Genomic DNA, 19,897 nt, shown 5'->3' with positions numbered 1-19,897 from the left:
TATAGTAGCTCTATTTTTAATTCTTTCAGGAACCACCATACTTTCTTCCATAATGGTTGAACTAATTTACATTCCCATCAATAGTGGATGAGGGTTTCTTTTTCTCCACAGCCTCTCCAACATTTATTATTACCTGTCTTGTTGATAATAGCTAATCTAACAGATGTGAGGTAATATCTCATTGTAGTTTTGATTTGCATTTCTCTCATAGCTAATGAAGATGAGCATCTTTTCATATATCTCTTGGCCATTTGTATTTCTTCCTGGGAGAAGTGTCTGGTCATGTCCTCTTCCCATTTTTTAATTGGATTGTTTGTTTGTTTGTTATTGAGTTTTATGAGTTCTTTGTATATTTTGGATATTAGGCCCTTATCTGAGCTGTTGTTTGAAAATATTATTTCCCATTTAGTTGGCTGTCTGTTTGTTTTGTTGTCAGTTTTTCTTGCTATGCAAAAGCTTCTTAGTCTGATGTAGTCCCATTCATTTATCTTTGCCTTCACTTCCCTTGCCTTTGGAGTGAAATTCTTAAAGTGTGAGCAGTATATTTTAAAAGTTAATACAAAAGAACAACAGAGAAAGAATATATGTACTTCTTTTTATGATGCTTTACATAACTAGTCACATAACAATATTTGAAGATGTTCAATATGAATTAGAAGTGGGAAAAAAAACTTGTGAAGGTTTAAAGAGGTCTAAAAATGAACAGGAACTAACAACTAATATCCTTATGGTAGCAGAAGGTCCTGGCTCAGATGTCTAGAAGAAAAAGAAAACTGAATCATTTTTTACCTGTAGTATTTTTATTTTCTGTTCAAACCTAGCTTGTGGTCAAGTTTTTCCTGTGTGTCAACTTGTGTTTCACTTGTGCCTTATGTTTTCAGTGATAAACAAGCTTTCTCTTTTTTCCAGGAGAACATATAGATTACTGTGGATATGCTGTTCTTCCTATGGCTGTAGAACAAGATGTGTTAATAGCTGTGGAACCTGTGAAAACACACACTCTCCAACTGGCCAATACAAATTCCTTGTACCTGTGAGTATTTAGGGTTGCTACGGTGTGTGTATGTGTCTGTCTTTGTATTGGTACACAAATCTTTAGGAGATATCAAATTTATAATAAATTATTTAATTTATTGAAAATTTATTTCTGACTTGCAAAATAATCTAAAACTAATGTTTAATATTTGTTTATTTTATTTTCTCTTTCATTTAAGAAACATTTACTAAAGCTTTATCACGTGTTTTGGACATTATTTTAGATAGTGGGCAATACAAAGATGAAAATACTGTAACTCTGTCCTTGTGCAGAAAGTATTTATTATCTATTGTGGTAACTACTATATCTCCAGCAAAGTCAGGGATGGTGCCTTTTTATGTTATTAAGGCACCCCCTAATTCTCTTATCATAGCATTTTACCATGCTGTATTACCATTCTCTGCCTACTTGCCTGTATGCCCCAGTAATTATAAGTTCTGTGACTTCAGGTACTATGGCCTCTCTCTTCAATGCTGTAGCCTCAGTGTCAAACATAGAGTCTGATACATAATAGATGTAAGCTTCTAGTATATATGCTTTATTAAGTTAAAAATATACTTTTAATTCTAAGTTTGCTAAGATTAAAAAAATTAATGGGTATCAAATTTTATCCAATGTCTACTCAATATTGAGGATCATTAAAAAATATTATATATTCTATTGATGAATTTTCTAATGTTGAACTGTCTTTCCATTCCTTGGATAAAACCTACTTGCTAATTATATATTATGATGGATTTGACTTGCTAATTACAAAAAAAAGATTTTGTCATATAATTGGTACATTATATTTTAGGCTTACTCTTCACTGGACAGTTTGCCTGCAGTAATGCTTAGTTTGCTATTATTTTATGTATGCCTTTGATAAGGCATTATACCAGGTTGTGCAAGATACAGAAATTCTTTACTTTTATATGGAACTTATTGTATAAGATTCTTTTATTTTCTGTTAATTTTGCATAATTGAGAATTTATCTTATGTACATTTTGGACCCTTTTAAGAAAACTTTATATTATCTCAAACACAATTTTGTGTCATTGTTTGCAAACATTTAAAACTGGGTATATAATAATTTGTCATACTGATTTACTCAAACTAACTTAACAGTTGCCATCATGATAGATATGTGGTTTCAGTTTTATTTTATTTCTTTTCACAAAAGCAGAGCCTGAGAGCCTGAGACAGACTTGGATGAAGGTGGAGTGTTTGGGAATGACCCCAGGAGTGATAGTGAAGGAGCATGGAGAATGAGTTAGGGAAGCAGAGGTGAATTATCAGGGCACGTAGTCTCTGCTGAAGATAAGTGGCTTTATTCCATCAGGACCCTAGGAAGTATGCAGCATGCCTCCCAGAATTCTGCACATGTTGGGTAGCATTCATTGCAAGGAGATACCATAATTGTTTATCTTCTCACCATTGATGGGCATTTAGATTATTTCTTGTTTTGGGCTGTTATGAATAATGCTGCTAGGATATTTGTGTACAAATCTATATATGAACATGTATTTTGTTTTTCTTTGATAAATACCTAGGAGTGGACTGTCTGGTTTACCTTTTCAAAGAATTTGCTCACTATTTTTTCAAAGTAGTTGAAACGTTTACATTCCTGCCATCATGTGTGATAGTTCAGTTGATCCACATCTTTGCTAATATGTCTTTTATGATTGTAGCCACTTTCATAAATGTGTAGTAGTAGTGCATTGTGGTTTTTAATTTCTCTAATGATGTTGAACATCTTTTTTTTTTTTTTTTAATAAATTTTTATTAATGGTAATGGGATGACATTAATAAATCAGGGTACATATATTCAAAGAAAACATGTCTAGGTTATTTTGTCATCAAATTATGTTGCAAACCCCTCGCCCAAAGTCAGATTGTCCTCCGTCACCCTCTATCTAGTTCTCTGTGCCCCTCCCCCTCCCCCTAACTCTCTCCCTCCCTCCCTCCCATGTCCTCCCTCCCCCCCCACCCTTGGTAACCACCACACTCTTGTCCATGTGTCTTAGTCTCATTTTTATGTTCCACCAATGTATGGAATCATGTAGTTCTTGTTTTTTTCTGATTTGCTTATTTCACTCCTTATAATGTTATCAAGATCCCACCATTTTGCTGTAAATGATCTGATGTCATCATTTCTTATGGCTGAGTAGTATTCCATAGTGTATATGTGCCACATCTTCTTTATCCAGTCTTCTATTGAAGGGCTTTTTGGTTGTTTCCATGTCTTGGCCACTGTGAACAGTGCTGCAATGAACATGGGGCTACATGTGTCTTCACGTATCAATGTTTCTGAGTTTTTGGGGTATATACCCAGTAGAGGGATTGCTGGGTCATAAGGTAGTTCTATTTGCAGCTTTTTGAGGAACCACCATACTTTCCTCCATAATGGTTGTACTACTTTACAGTCCCACCAACAGTGAATGAGGGTTCCTTTTTCTCCACAGCCTCTCCAACATTTGCTATTACCTGTCTTGTTGATGATAGCTAATCTAACAGGAGTGAGGTGGTATCTCATTGTAGTTTTGATTTGCATTTCTCTAATAACTAATGAAGCTGAGCATCTTTTCATATATCTGTTGGCCATTTGTATCTCTTCCTGGGAGAAGTGTCTGTTCATGTCCTCTTCCCATTTTTTTATTGGATTGTTTGTTTGTTTGTTGTTGAGTTTTATGAGTTCTTTGTAAATTTTGGATATTAGGCCCTTATCTGAGCTGTCGTTTGAAAATATCAGTTCCCATATAGTTGGCTGTCTGTTTATTTTGATATCAGTTTCTCTTGCTGAGCAAAAACTTTTATGAACATCTTTTTAAATATATATTTTTATCATTTGTATATCTTCTTTGCTTAAAGGTCTGTCTAAATAATTTTCCCATCTTTAAGTAGAATTTTCATCTTCTATTATTGACCTGTAAGAGTTTATTATTTATTGTGATATAAGTCCTTTGTTAGAGGTATGTTTTGCAAAATATTTCATCTGGTCTGTGGCTTGAATTTTTGTTTTCTTTACTGAATAGTTTGAAGAACAGTTTTTAATTTTGATGAAGTACTATTTATTGGTTATTTTCCTTTCACATTTTGTTGTTTTTGACTGTATTAAAGAAACCTTTGCCAAACTCAAAGTCATTAAAATTTTTTTCAGTCAGTGTTTTAGTTCTTACATTTAGGTCTATGATTCATTTAGAGTTAACTTTTATATGTGGCATGAGGTAAGGGCTGAGGTTTATGTGTTTGCTTATGGTTATCCAATTGTTTCCCACTATTTGTTAGAAACATTATTATTTTCCATTGAATTATCTTGACACTTTTGTTGAAAAGCGATTGGTAATATCTGTATCAATTTGTTTCTGCACTCTTTCTGTTCCATTGATGTGTCTATCTATCTTTATGTCAATATCACACTGTCTGAAAACTGTAGCTTTATAAGAAGTCCTGAACTCAGGTAATGTAAATCCTCTAATATTGTTTGTCTTTTTAAAGTGTGTTTTTGCTGGTAACATTAGAGACCCCTTGGTCTCTTCCCATAAAATTTTAACAGTTTAAACAGTTGTAACTCAACAGAGGATTCCCTGCTCTGCATACAGGCACACCTGAGAGATTCACACACTAAAGCACCTAAAGGTGTGAAAATGGGAACTAATGGGGGAGGCAAAAGGGAGGAGGGTTCAGATGAGCCATGGAGGCAGCTCTGTAGCCAGGAACTCATGGTGGGGGGAGCTCAGCCTGGAGAGGGGAGAAATCCAGGTATGGCTGGTGCTTCCTTCAGCTGGGAGGAGCAGAGAGATTCAGTGGGCATTCCCACAGGAGTGAGAAGCTGAGTGCAAGGCTCTAGGCAAGGATACAGCACTGCCATGCTGCCAGGGTCGCTAGGTGGCCACCATTTCAAACAGAGAAACAAAGCCACAATAGACTCTCAGAACTCTACTCCCTTCATCCTTGGTATTGGATTGCAGAACATGTTATTTGCAAACCAGAGAAATGATACTATTTCTTCTGAGCATAAGGTGTACTCATGACTGGCCCTGGTTGGGTTACAAAGGGGACCCGGTGGAGGTCCTAAGTTGTTATTACTGGGAGGGTAAAACAAAGAAGGTGATGGGGCTCCCCAAGCCAGTATCACCCCCATGCATAGCAGCTACAGTGATGGCAGCAAGAGACACTGAGGGATCAGCATAGGGATTTCACAGAGCTAAAAAACTTGTGATTCAGTGCCACCTACTGGAAAAGAATAGAAAGACTTCTTCGTAGTCCACTGCAGAAGTGCCACTCATACACAGATACCTAGACAGAGACTGAACCCATCAAATACTATGAATAACCAAAGAAGTGAAGCAGCTCAAAAAGAAAATGAAAAATCTCTGAAAAGCAAACTTAAACACATGGAAGTATGTGATATTCGTGTCAGAGAATTCAAGATTGCAGTTCTGAAGATACTCAATGAAATGCAATAAAATACAGACAGGCAATTTAATGTACTCAGAAAACAAATTAACAAATGAAATGAGTACTTTCAAAGAGGTTGAAACTCTGAAAAAGAACCAAACAGAAATTCTGGAAATGAAGAGCTCAATAAGAGAGATCAGGAAGGAACTAGGCCCTGGCTGGTTGGCTCAGTGGTAGAGTGTCAGCCCAGTGTGTGGAGGTCCTGGGTTCAATTCCTGGCCAGAGCACACAGGAGAAGCACCCATCTGCTTGAACACCCTTTTCCCTCTCCTTTCTCCATGTTTCTCTCTTCTCTTCCCGCAGTCAAGGCTCCATTGGAGCAAAGTTGGCCGGGGTGCTGAGGATGGCTCCATGGCCTCTGCCTAAGGCACTAGAATGGCTCCAATTGCAGCCATTCAAGAGGAGCTGAGCATTGCCCCCTGGTGAGCCGGTGGATGCCGGGTGGATCCTGGTCAGGTGCATGTGGGAGTTTGTCTCTCTGACTCCCTACTTCTCACTTTGGAAAAATACAAAAAATACAAAAAAAAAAAAAAAAAAAAAAAAAAAAAAAGGAACTAGCCAGCATAGAAATAGAGTGGACCAGATGGAGAAAGAAACTAGTGACATTAAAGATAGAAATCTAGAAATGACACCACGGGAAGAAGAGAGAGTCTTGAGCATAAAAAAAATGAAAGAACTCTATACAAACTATTTGACTCCACCAGAAAAAGCAGTATTAGAATAATAGGCATTCCATGAGAAGAAAAGCGGGAGAAGGGAGCAGAGAGCCTATTCAAACAAATGTTTGATGAGTAATTTCTAAACCTAGACAAAGAGCTAGATTCTCAAAGCCAAGAAGCAAGCAATACCTAGTAACCTCAATTTAAAGAGGTCTTCTCCAAGGCACATTGTATTAACTCTCAAAAATTAAAGACAAAGAAAGAATTCGTAAGGCAGCCAGAGAAAAGAAGAAATTAACCTATAAAGGAAAGCCCCTTAGGTTATCATAAAGTTTCTTAGCAGAAACTCTACAAGCCAGAATAGAGTGGAACCAAATATTTAAACTACTGAAATAAATTTCCAGTCAAGAATAATATATCCAACAAAGTTATCCTTTAAATATGAAAGAGAAATAAAGACTTTTCTAGACATACAGAGGCTGAGGGAATTTATCACAAGAAGACCTCCATTGCAGGAAGTACTAAAGGTAGTTACTGTACCTGAAACAGAGAACAGAAATTCACAAAACTATAAGATCACCAACAAAATTAACCTTAATGGTGACCACACACAAAAAACCCAAAACTAAGACACACAGCTTTAGAAAAGAGGGAACAGAGGAAAGAAGTACAGAATACCACAGAAACACAAAGGAAAATAACCAATGGAAGCACAGAGCTACCAGAAAACAAAAGATAAAATGGCTATAGGAAATTCTCATACATCAATAATTATCCTAAATATAAATGGACTGAATTCATCAATAAAGAGACACAGAGTAGCAGACTGGATCAAAAACAAAACCCAACCATATGCTGCCTTCAGGAGACACATCTAAGTTGCAATGACAAAACTAGACTCAAAGTGAAAGCATGGAAAATGATTTCCCAAGCAAATAACATCAACAGCAAAGCACATGTAGCCATAGTTATAGCTGACAAAATAGATTTCAAGATAACAGAGGTAACAAGAGGCAAAAATGTTTTTTAATGATAAAGAGGCACTACATCACTTTTTAATATATATGCACCCAATCAGGGAGCACCAAAATATATAAAGCAACTACTAACAGAACTAAAGGGAGAAACTGACAAAAACACAGTCATAGTTGGGGACCTTAATACTCCATTAGAGTTTTAGATAGATCATCCAAACAGCAAATCAATAAAGAAATATCGGCTTTAAATGACACGTAGACCAAATGCACTAATTGACATTTACAGAGCCTTTAATCCTAGAATATTAGATTATACATTTTTCTGCAGTGCACATGAAACATTCTCAAAAATAGACAATATTTTCAGTAAAAAAACTAGCCTCAACAAATTTAAGAAGATTGATATACCAAGCATACTTTCCAACCACAATGCTTTGAAATTAGAAATCAACTGCAGAAATAAAGAAAATAAATCTATAAATATGTGGAAATTAAACAACAAATTACTAAAAAATGACTGGTCAAAGAAAAAAGATGAGATCAAAAGATATATATAGAGAAATGAGAATGACATTACAACATACCACAACTTCTAGCATGCTGCAAAGGTATTAGTGAGAGGGAAGTTTAGATCATTACAGGCCTATCTCAAGATACAAGAGAAATCCCTAGTAAACAACCTGCCATTACATCTTAAAGAACTAGAAAAAGAACAAAGGCAATCCAGAGTCAGTAGAGGAAAAGAAATAACAAAGATTAGAGCAGAATTGAGTGAAAGAACAAAAATGCTATATAAAAAATTAATATAACAAAGAGCTGAGTCTTTGAAAAGGTTAATAGAATTGACTAACCCCTGGCTAGACTCACTAAGAAAAAAAGAGGAAAAACTGATATAAACAAAATCCAAAATGAAAGAGAAGTTGCCACAGACATCACAGATATACAAAGGATAATACTAGAATACTATGAAAATTATATGCCACTAAATTTAACAACCTAGAAGAAATGGATAACTTCTTAGAAATATATAACTTTCCTAGAATGACTCATGAAGAATTGGAAAACCTAATTAGACCGATAAACAAGAAATTGAAAAATAACCATGAAAAAAATAAAAATGCAGGACCAGATAGATGGCTTCACTAGTGAATTCTACTAAACATTCAAAGAAGGTATGATACCTGTTTCTCAAACTCTTCCAAAAAACTGAAGAAGAGGCAATACTTTCTAACACATTTTGGAGGCCAACATAACCCTGATACCAAAACCTGGCAAGGACAACACAAAAAAGAAATATAGACCAATATCTCTGATGAATACAGATGCAAAAATCCTAAATAAAATACTAGCACATTGAACAACAGTACATTAAAAAAATACATCATGATCATGTGGGGTTCACTCCAGGGGCACAAAGACGGTTCAATACATGCATATCCATCAATGTAATACAGCACATTAACAAAATAAATGATGAAAATCATGTGTTCTTATCAATAAATGCAGAAAAAGCATTTGATAAGATACAACATCCATTTATAATTAAAACAATAAAATAGGTATAGAATGAAAGTATCTCAAAATAATAAAGGACATATATGACAAACTATCAGCCAATATCATACTAAATGGTGAAAAACTAAATTTTCTTAAAATTATGAATGAGACAAGGATGCCCATTCTTACCACTCTTTTTTTTTATTTTAAAGAGAAACAGAGATAGGAAGGTAGAGATGAGAAGCATCAACCTGTAGTTACAGCTCTTTAGTTGTTCATTGATTGCTTCTCATGTGTACTTTGGGGGGCTTCAGCAGAGCCAGTGACCCCTGCTCAAGCCAGTGACCTTGAGCTCAAACCAGTGACCTTTGTGCTCAAGTCAGCGACCATGAAGTCATGTCTGTGGTCCCCTGTCGAGCTGGGGATCTTGGGCTTTCAAACCTAGGTCCTCAGCATTCCAAATCAACAATCTATCCACTGCACCACCACTTGGTCAGGCCCATTCTTACCAGTCTTGTTCAACGTAGTTCTGGAAGTTCTAGCCAGAGAAACCAGGCAAGAGAAGGGAATAAAAGGCATCAAATTGGAAAGGAAGAAGTAAGTGTCACTTTTTGCAGATGACATGATTCTGTATATAGAACATCCTAAAGACCACCAAAAGCTATTAGAAACAATAAACAAATACAGTAAGGTTGCAAGGTACAAAATCAATGTACAAAAATCCACTGCTTTCCTATATACTAACTATGAAACTTCAGAAAAAGAAGTGAAAAGAAAAAAAAAGCACAATCCCTTTTGCATTTGCAACAAAATAAAATTAAATACCTAGGAATAAACTTAGCAAGGAATGTGAAGGACCTATGTACTGAAAACTACAAAGCATTATAAAATAGATGGAAAAAGACAATGAAATGGAAAGATATACTTTGTTCATGGACTGGAAGAATCAACATAGTGAAAATGACCATATTACTCAATGTAATATACAGATTTAATGCAAACTCCATCAAAATTTCAATGGTGTTTTTTAAAAGAAATTGAAGAAAAAAAAAATCAGATTTGGATGGAATCACAAAAGACCCTGAATAGACAAAGCAATCCTGAGAGAAAAGAATGAAGCCAGACTATGACACTACCTGACTTTCAGTTATATTACAAAGCTGCGATGATCAAATCAGAATGGTATTGGTAGGAAAACGGACACACAGACCAATGGAACAGAATTGAAAACCCAGAAATAAAACCACATGTATATGGGCAAATAATTTTTAACAATGGAGTCAAATACATGTAAGAAGAAAAGAAAGCCTCTTTAATAAATAGTGCTGGGAAAATTGGAAAGCCACATACAAAAGAAAGAAACTAGATTATAGTTTTTCCCCATGTACAAAAAAATAATTCAAAATGGATCAAAAACTTAAATATAAGATTTGAAACAATAAATTACAAAGAAGAAAACATAGATACTGAATTTATGGATTTTGACCAAAGAGAACATTTTATGAATTTGACCCCAAAGGCAAAGGAAGTAAAGGCAAAAATAAATGAATGGGACCATATTAAACTAAAAAGCTTCTACACAGCAAAACAAAACAAAAACAAAAAAACTTGACAACAAAACAGAATGGTAGACAACCAAATGGAAGATTTTTGAAACCATAGCTCTGACAAAGGGTTAATGGCCAAAAAATACAAAGAACTCATAAAACTCAACACCAAACAATTCAATTAAAAAATGGGCAGAGGAGCTGAACAGACACCTCTCTGAAGAAGATGTACAAATGGCCAACAGATACAGTATATGAAAAGATGCTCAGCCTCACTAGCTGTTAGGGAAATGTATATCAAAACTACAATGAGATATCACCTCACACCTGTTGGATTGGCTGTTATCAACAAGACAGGTAATAACAAATGTTGGAGAGGTTGTGAAGAAAAGGGAACCCTCATTCACTGCTGGTGGGAATGTCAACTGGTATAATCACTATGGAAAACAGTCTGGTGGGTCCTCAAAATATTAAGAATAAAGTTACCATACGATCCAGCAATCCTCCTGGATTTCTACTTGGAAAACTAAAAAATATTTATTCGCAAAGACAAATTCACCCCTGTGTTCATTGCAGCATTATTCAACGGTGCCCAAGACATAGAGATATGGAGACAACCAAAGTGTCCTTCAATAAGAGAACTGGACACACACACACACACACACACACACGAATACTACTCAGCAATGAGAAAAGATGAAATACTGCCATTTGTGACAACATGAATAGACCTTGAGAATATTATGCTAAATGAAATAAGTGAGTCAGAAAAAGCTAAGAACCATATGATTTTATTCATATGTGAGATATAAAACTGAAACTCATAGACACAGATAACAGTATGGTGCTTACCAGAAGGAAAGGGGCCAGGGAATGGTGGTGAGGATAGAGGCGGCCAAAAACATGGTGATGGAATGGTTTGACTTTGGATGGTGGGCACATAATGCAATATACAGATTGTGTATCATAGAAATGTACACTTGAAACCAAAATGATCCTATTAACTAATGTCACCCCAATAAATTTGATTAAAAAATAGAGTTCAGGGAAAAATTTTGTTTTGGCTATTCTAGATTTCTTGCACTTTTTCATTAATTTTAGAATCAGCTATTCAATTTCTATGATGAAGCATGTGGGGATTTTTATTGAGGTAGTGCTGAATATATAGATCAATTGGGAAGAACTGACATCTTAACAGTATCTATTCTTCTAATACATTGACACAGTATATCTCTCTATTTATTTGGGTCTTTAATTTCTCTCAGAAGTATTTTGTTGTTTTGAAAGTACATGTTTTGTACATCTCTTGTTAAAGTTTTCTCTGAGTATTTATATTTTGATCATATTGTTATTGTAAATGGTCTAGCCTTATGCCTGACAGAAACAGGGTAGGTACTGGGCAAATGTTTGTTGGATGAACAGGTGAATGAATGAATAAAATGTGTAAGTGGGAAGTGAGTCACATCTGCTCATTTTGAGGACTTTTTTAGCATTCTACAACATCGGTGTAAGAATGGAGACAGCAGATAGGTGATGTAATGCAGGAGCAAAGGTTGGGAAGATGAGTGCCTGTTTTTGAACCTTACAGAAAGGCTAGGCAGAGAGCCAAGACAGGGATGGAAAGTGATACTCTAAACAAATGGCATCTGAAAGAAAGCAGGTGCAGCCATACTTAGGTCAAAATAGACTTCAAGCCAAAAGAGGTAACAAGAGACAGAGATGGGCATTATATGATGATAAAGGGGACATCAAGAAGACCTAACATTTATTAATACATACACACCCAACTCAGGAGCACCAAAATATATAAAGCATCTATTATGAACAGACTTAGAGGGAGAAACTGATAGCAATGCAATAACAGATTTTAGCACCCCACTTACACCCTTGGATAGATCCTTCAGACATAAAGTCAACAAGGAAATACTGGCCTTAAATGACACATTAGACCTCATACACTTTATTGATATAGATAGAGTATTCCATCCAAAAGCAACAGAATATACATTCTAAGTACCCATGGAACATTTTCAAGGATAGACCATATGTTAGGACACAAAACAAATCTGAATAAATTTAAGAAGACAAATCATACCAAGCATCTTTTTTTAATTAATTAATTTATTTTTTTTAGAGTGACAGAGAGAGACAGATAGGGACTGACAGACAGGAACGGAGAGAGATGAGAAGCATCAATCATCAGTTTTTTGTTGCGACACCTTAGTTGTTCATTGATTGTTCTCTCATATGTGCCTTGACCATGGGCCCTCAGCAGACCGAGTACCCCCTTGCTTGAGGTGAGCCATGCTCAAACCAGATGAGCCCGCGCTCAATCTGGTGACCTCGGGTCTTGAACCTGGGTCCACTGCATCCCAGTCCGACGCTCTATCCACTGCGCCACCGCCTGGTCAGGCCCAAGCATCTTTTCTAGAAACCAAACTCAAAGTCACGGAAGGTTTGTGAGCTAAATGAATTCAAAATAGATGCCATGAAGAAAGTCAATGACATGAAAGAAAATTCAGAAAGGCAATTCAAGGAGCTTAGGAATAAAATTCTCATTTTCTTTTTGTGCTATCTGCTTAGCATGATTCTTGGTGCTTGGTGGGTTGTTCCTCTGCCAGTACATTTGAAGTATGGAACACTTTTCTTACTTAGGTACAGCTTTGATTTGAACAATCCAGCAGGTTGGTAATTAGAGGCCTTTTATTTTCTCCCCAGGAGGTGGTGCTATAGCACAAGTTTTTGGTTTCTCTGACCTGAGCTGTCAGTATTTGAGAGCCATTTCCCTCCTCCCACTGCCTCTGCCAGAGGTGTCCCAGGTGGCCTCTTCATTGCTGCTTGTGCCTCTGGAGTCACTTGCTGTCGTCGCTGGTTTCACTGTGGTTGTGCGTGTTGTTGCCAGGGTCACAGGGATAGTGAGTGCCTCGTTGCTTCTAGGGTCGATTGAATCTCGGGCAATTCCTTGTGGTGGGGAGATGGCAGGGTTGGGTCTAGAACCTTGGTGCCACTGCTGCCTGGTGGCTGTTTACATTTTTGTAGCCAGGAGGTCAGAGACTCCTGTGCTGCCTCCGCTGCTGCTGTGCTCTCTGGTGGTTCAGCATCACTGCGGCCAGGGGAGGGAGCCAGAGTCGTTGGTGCTAGGCCACTGCTGGCCTTTTCTTGTATCCCTCTCCCCCAAGGTGGGAGTGCTGGAGTTGCGCCTTGGTCTCCACCGCTGCGCCTGTGCTCCTTGGGCTGTGGATTCAGCTGCCACCTCGGGGAGCCAAGGTCAGGAGAAACATACTTGTTGCTCCTATACATTCCAGCCCACCACCTTCAGATGTACAGATGTGTGGCTCTCTCACTAGTCCCACTAGTTGCAGATTGAAGGGGAGAGACAAAGGGAGCATCTTACTCTACTATGACGCTGATATCACTTTCCCAATATATTTTAACATCTGTAGGTGCCCATAAAGAGCTTATGATCTGGAGTCAGACTGTGTGTGTCCTTATTGTCACCATACTTCTCTGAATCTCCAGAAGACCTCCTCTGTCCAACCCATTACGCTTGCTGTAGAAATGATGCCCTCTTGGCCTCGTATCCCACCCCATATTACATACCGTCACATGGCAGTGATGTGTGATTACTTGTGTTCATGTTGTCTTGGCTAGGTTACAAATGCTTAACAGATAAGCCGTTTCTTTTTGCCTTTATATTCCTCAGAATATCTTGCTACCTTAAGTGGTCTTTAAATATTTTCCTTAGGAGGTGAGGTATTCATGTTATTGAATGACGAAAATACATACAAGGCAACTACTAATGTGACTGGCATATAGTAGGTATTTAGTAAATTATGTGATGAGCACTCAGTATGGGAATGTTGCTTATTTTCTTATTTCTATTATTTCTATTTATTGATTTTACAGACAGGAGGGGTGGAGTAAGAAGTATCAGCTCATAGTTGCTTCACTTTAGTTGTTCATTGCTTGCTTGTTGTATGTGCCTTGACCAGGCCAGCCCAGGGTTTCAAACCAGCAGCCTTAGTGTTCTAAGTCTGCACTCTATCTACTGTGCCACCACAGGCCAGGCTATTTTCTCACTTTTAAGTTAATCCTTACTCCCTCTTTCGTTTTACATATTTTGTCCTTTGGCTGATTTAGAAGCCGATCTAGTTTTCATTGTGAAATAATTTTCAACTTACAAAGAAGTCACAAAAATAGTACAAAGAATTCCCACACATTAGCTGGTGTGTCCTCATGCATTATATCAAGGAAGCACATGATGTCCCTTTACTAGTGATGCTAATTTTGATTATTTGGTTAAGCTGATGCCTGGCAGATTTATTTACCATAAGGTTACAGTTTTTTCCCCTTGTAATAATTATCTGGTGGGGAAGTGCTTGAAGTGTATATACATATCTTATTTCTTATCAACTTTTTACTTATTAATTTTAACATCCATTGATGATTATTTCCTGAAACAGTTATTGAGGGGTTTGCCAAATAGTTATTTTTTTTTATTTCCATCATTTTTCTACATCTATTTTTTGGCATTTTACACAAAGGAAGAGCTTTCCCTTCCTTCTCCTTCATGTAGCTTTTTGTTCATTTGTTAATTATATAGGCCTGACCAGGTGGTGGCGCAGTGGATAGAGCATCAGTCAGGGACACTGGGGACCCAGGTTGGAAACCCCGAAGTCACCAGCTTGAGCGCGGGTTCATCTGGTTTGAATACGGACACACCAGCTTGAGCCCCAGTTTGCTGGCTTGAGCCCAAGGTTGCTGGCTTGAACAAGGGGTCACTGACTTGGCTGGAGCCCCTCGGATGAGGCACATATAAGAAAGCAATCAGTGAACAACTAAGTACTGCAACTATGAGTTGATGCTTCTCATCTCTCTCCCTTCCTGTCTGTTCCCACTTCTGCTCTCTCTCTAAAAAAAAAAAAAAGATTAGCATAGATTCAGGGCATCTCATTTTATTCCATGAGTTATAATCCACTAGCATCATTATTTATTTTATGTATTCCTTTTTCCCTTAAATTGTACATCTGGTAAAATTGGAAGGGTGGCAGAGAATGTGGGGCAAGATGGCTTTGAGCACTTCTGCTCCAGTTAGAGGTATGCCAAACAGCAGGGCCAAAGCAGAAAGTTTACACTAGCTTAACAAGGACCATCATGAAATAAAAAGGGGTGTAGATTATGCTAAAATATATTGGTTCCTGCCTGACCAGGCGGTGGCGCAGTGGATAGAGCATCGGACTGGGATGCAGAAGGACCCATGTTTGAGACCCCAGGATAGCCAGCCTGAGCATGGGCTCATCTGGCTTGAGCAAAAAAGCTCACTAGCATGGACCCAAGGTCATTGGCTCGAGCGGGGGGTTACTCAGTCTGCTGAAGGCCCGCGGTCAAGGCACATATGAGAAAACAATCAATGAACAACTAAGGTGTCACAACGAAAAACTGATGATTGATGCTTCTCATCTCTCTCCGTTCCTGTCTGTCTGTCCCTATCTATCCCTCTATCTGACTCTTTCTCTGCCCCTGTAAAAAAATAAATAAAAAATATATATTGGTTCCTCTCTGTTTCAGGAAATAAAAAGGGTCAGTTGGAAGTGGTTTAGTTAGTAAGGTCACTATAACTTCTCTTAACTTTTAGCAGCTGGAGATGTTTGTTGTTTTTGGGAAGACTGTGAAATGCATATATTGAAAGTAAATGGGAAATAAGATGTCAGGATCACCTCTTTGGCACAAGATGGCAGCAGTCAGCCATTGATTTTGTAGCCCGAGGTTTCTAGTCTTAAATTTATGGTGTCTTTTGTTTTTGCAGGGACTTCACTACTAGGGCTGATAATATTCAGATTGACAAAACCAAGCCCCAATGGCACAACTATTTCCTATGTGGATTTAAAGGAATTCAGGTAAATTTGTTTTTAAGGCACCCACTAGCATTTGAGATTATGATGTTTATTATATCAAGATTTATTTTATTTACTCTAGATTTTGTCTCCTTTCAATTCTAACTGATGTTTCTGTTCTGTTTTGCTAATTTATGTATTTCAGGGGATGGGGTAGGTATGATTTTTTCTAGGTGATGTTCAGAGGGAGCAATAGTGGCTGTTCATAAGTTAGGTGCATCTGACATCTTTCTGGTTTTTAAATTTTTTTCAAATTTTCTTTTGAAGGATACATTCTAGTAATATTATTCATATTTTGTCCTAGGCATATAGAGGTGTGCACTGTAATAGTATTTATAGTCGAACAGCCCAGGGTTTGAATCTGGGTTCTACCCAGCTTTATTTATTTAAACTCTTTAGTCTCGGATACGCGGTCTATAAAATCATGTTATTGCCATCCCAAAAAAGGGTTGTTGCAAGAATTACATAATATTGGGCATTCAATAAGTGGTAACTAATATTATTACTACTTCAGATGGAGTTAAAAAAAAAGATGTAGTAAAATTTACTAGAATAAGTATTTTCTTAGAAACTTTGAATAATTACCTTAAACATTTCTAAGGTCATGTACAAAGACAAGAGAAGAAAATATTTCTTTTTTTTTTTAGAAAGGAGAGAGAGAGGGAGAGAGACAGAGAGAGAGAGGAGAGAAAGACCGAGAGAGAGAGAAGGGGGGAGGAGCAGGAAGCATCAACTCCCATATGTGCCTTGACCAGGCTAGCCCAGGGTTTCGAACCGGCGACCTCAGTGTTCCAGGTCGACGCTTTATCCACTGCGCCACCACAGGTCAGGCAAGAAGAAAATATTTCTACTCCTCTAATAAAAAAAGGTATGAAAGACAAACAGAAAATTGATTTTCTAAATCAATTTAATTTGTTTATTAAAATCCATGTTTTAGACAGCTTGTGTTCCTTACTGCCTGGTAGTCCTATATGGTACTTCGTCATGAGTAGCCTAGGAGTCAGTGACCTGTTACAGAAATACATCACATTTATTTTTGATGTATTGTCTTATACTCTAATACAGTGATCCCCAACCCCCAGGCCATGGACTGGTATCGGTCCGTGGTCCATTTGATACTGGTCCGCAGAGAAAGAACTTACATTATTTCCGTTTTATTTATATTTAAGTCTGAATGATTTTTTTTTTTTAAATATAATTGGAATGTAACTACTTTTTTATTGATTGATTTTTTAAAGAGAGAGGAGAGAGAGAGAGAGAGAGAAGGAGAGAGAGAGAGAGAGAGAGAGAGAGAGGGAAGGGGGAGGAGCAGGAAGCATCAACTCCCATATATGCCTTGACCAGGCAAGCCCAGGGTTTCAAACCGGCGACCTCAGTGTTCCAGGTCGACGCTTTATCCCACTGCGCCACCACAGGTCAGGCTGAACGATGTTTTATTTTTAAAAAATGGCCAGATTCCCTCTGTTACATCCATCTAAGACTCACTCTTGATGCTTGTCTCAGTCACGTGATACATTTATCCGTCCCACCCTAAAGGCCCGGTCTGTGAAAATATTTTCTGACATTAAACCAGTCTGTGGCCCATAAAAGGTTGGGGACCACTGCTCTAATATGGTGATTCTAGTCTTGAAGTCCCTCCCTTCCTCCTTCCCTTTCTCCCTCTCTCCTTCCTTCCCCCAGACACATGGTAATAACTTATGAGAAAAGTTATTTGCTGGTTTTAAATCTTCAGATGAATTGGCTTGTCATATGTGTTAGGAGGAATGACAGTATTTGGAAGCATTTACCTGGCAAATGAAATTTGATCTTCCTTATAACAATAAACCTTTTGTAGCACATAAGTAAAGTGACCCAAAGAACGCACGTTGCTTTGTATTGCTTTTGAGAATTTCATGTCTTAAAGCCTTCCTTTTTGGTGTGATAACTCATGTGCAAATGAATTTTTGGCAGAAAAGTAATTTAAAGTTAGCCTGTTCAGAAACCTTCAAATTCAAATACTAGAAAGTTCCTGAGAATAATCTGTTTATATTAAATCGAACATGTTTTCCTTTTGGGATAGAGCTTTTACAGAATTTGGCAAAACCCATTTGCATTTTTGAATCTGTTGTACATTTTTAATTTAAACATTGCATGATAAGTTTGTAAGTATGATTCACATTCACAACACCCTGTGAATCAGTTTATGGTTAAATAGCATTTAACAAGGATTTTTAAAAACAAGCTGTCTTGATGTTCTGTATGAAAGGGCACTGGCAGCAACAGTGTTTCAGTTTATAAATTGCTTGTATTTCTGGAAAGGAAATTTTTAGATGACTTGAAATCAAGAAGGGAAGTACATCCAACTGAATTTCTTCTTTCATGCTGCATTAATTTTGCCAGTTTAGGAAAAAAGGACAAAAAAAAAAAAAAAAGGAAAAAAACCCAGTCTTTTATTTGTAGAGTTTTGTTGTTAGTTTGGTTTTTTTAACTAGTTTATTGCAATTCCCCCTAGAACAATATGTATGATAAAATGCATAATTATGTAATATAATAGTATTTTGTACTTTGGTCTTGAGCCATTTGAATAATTTGTAAACACAACGGTACTTTTCTTGATGAAGAAGTGGCATTGAATCTATTTTTAATCTTAGAGCACAAAAATCATATGAGATGATATTATCCTAAATATTATCCTACGTATTCATCTATGTATCCTAGAGCTTTCCATCTTTAGATCAGTCTGATTGTTTCTTTGGGCTCTCTTATTTGGAGAAATAGAGTTTCTCTGCTTTGTTTAGAGTCTGCATTCTTATTTGTGGCTGAATGCTAATTTGGCTGTCTTGAAAGTTACCATATGGCTAAATTGTATCTACAAACTCTAGTAAAAATCTGGATTTCCTCATATAGCTGACTTACATTAAATCACAGTGACAGTGTGCTGGCCCAGTCTTCTGATTGCAATGGGGAAGTTCTCAACTAGAAATCAGAGACCTGGGTCCCACTCCTCCTTCCCTACAGATGATCTTGGGAAAGTCTCTTAATCTTTTGGTGCCTAGGTTTTTATTTCCATAAGTGAAACAGAAATGGGGAAGTTTGGAGTGCTTTTTCTTCAGAGCACCAAGGACACTCCATAAAAATAAGCCACTGCCTGGTGTTAGACTTTTACAATCACAGAGGGTTTTGATGTGCTACATAGCGATTTAACCTGTCTTGCTAATAATTGTGTATTTCTTTTCTTGCTACTTGAGAAGTTTAATTATAACTCTTTAATATTTTTTTCATATCTGTTTAAATCAATTAATATTCAAGAAAAAGATAATTTAGGGCAATTTTATGAGATGGATCAGTAGCTTTTTGTTGAACAAAGTAAAGAGTATAGCAATCTTATTATCATACCCTTACATGAAATGTCACAGACTCAACTGAACTGAATTGCACAAGTAGCTTCTATAAATAGCATAATAAGTCCGTTGATAGTCTTTTTCTCCTTGGGGAATAAAAGAACACTTTGCTACTCCTTGACTCCAACAGCAAAGTTGCTAGTGCTGTCTTTTCTTCTATTCTTAGGAACACTTTGGTCTTAGTAAGCTGACCGGGATGAATTGCTTGGTGGATGGGACCATCCCACCCAGCTCTGGCCTCTCCAGCTCCAGTGCTTTGGTCTGCTGTGCAGGCCTGGTGACGCTCACAGTTCTCGGAATGAACCTATCCAAGGTAACCATCCTGAATGTGTTAGCCTCACAGAAACCTCTTCCTCTAAAGACAGTAGTATCAGAATCTCAAAATTAGAATGCCTCCTTTTGAATGAAAAACTTCGTCTCTTACTTAAAAGGACTGTACATGCATGTATTGCAATTTAACAAGTCC

The 19,897-nt window shown here is 37.2% G+C and overlaps 1 protein-coding gene across 3 annotated transcripts in view; it reads left to right on the top strand.

Moving 5' to 3' along the window:
* The window catches only part of GALK2 (galactokinase 2), a 171,689-nt gene that overhangs the window by 24,687 nt on the left and 127,105 nt on the right, over window positions 1–19,897 (top strand). For all 3 annotated transcript variants that reach the window (XM_066276457.1, XM_066276456.1, XM_066276455.1), the window contains 3 exons: window positions 910–1,033; window positions 15,964–16,054; window positions 19,598–19,744. In XM_066276457.1, the coding sequence (XP_066132554.1) occupies window positions 910–1,033; window positions 15,964–16,054; window positions 19,598–19,744 (362 nt within the window). The remainder of the gene's footprint in view (window positions 1–909; window positions 1,034–15,963; window positions 16,055–19,597; window positions 19,745–19,897) is intronic.

This window comes from Saccopteryx bilineata, chromosome 4, assembly GCF_036850765.1.
Source record: "Saccopteryx bilineata isolate mSacBil1 chromosome 4, mSacBil1_pri_phased_curated, whole genome shotgun sequence".
NCBI lineage: Eukaryota > Metazoa > Chordata > Mammalia > Chiroptera > Emballonuridae > Saccopteryx > Saccopteryx bilineata.
The sequence above is the reverse complement of the archived record's forward strand: the minus strand, read 5'-3'. Positions and strand labels throughout refer to the sequence as shown.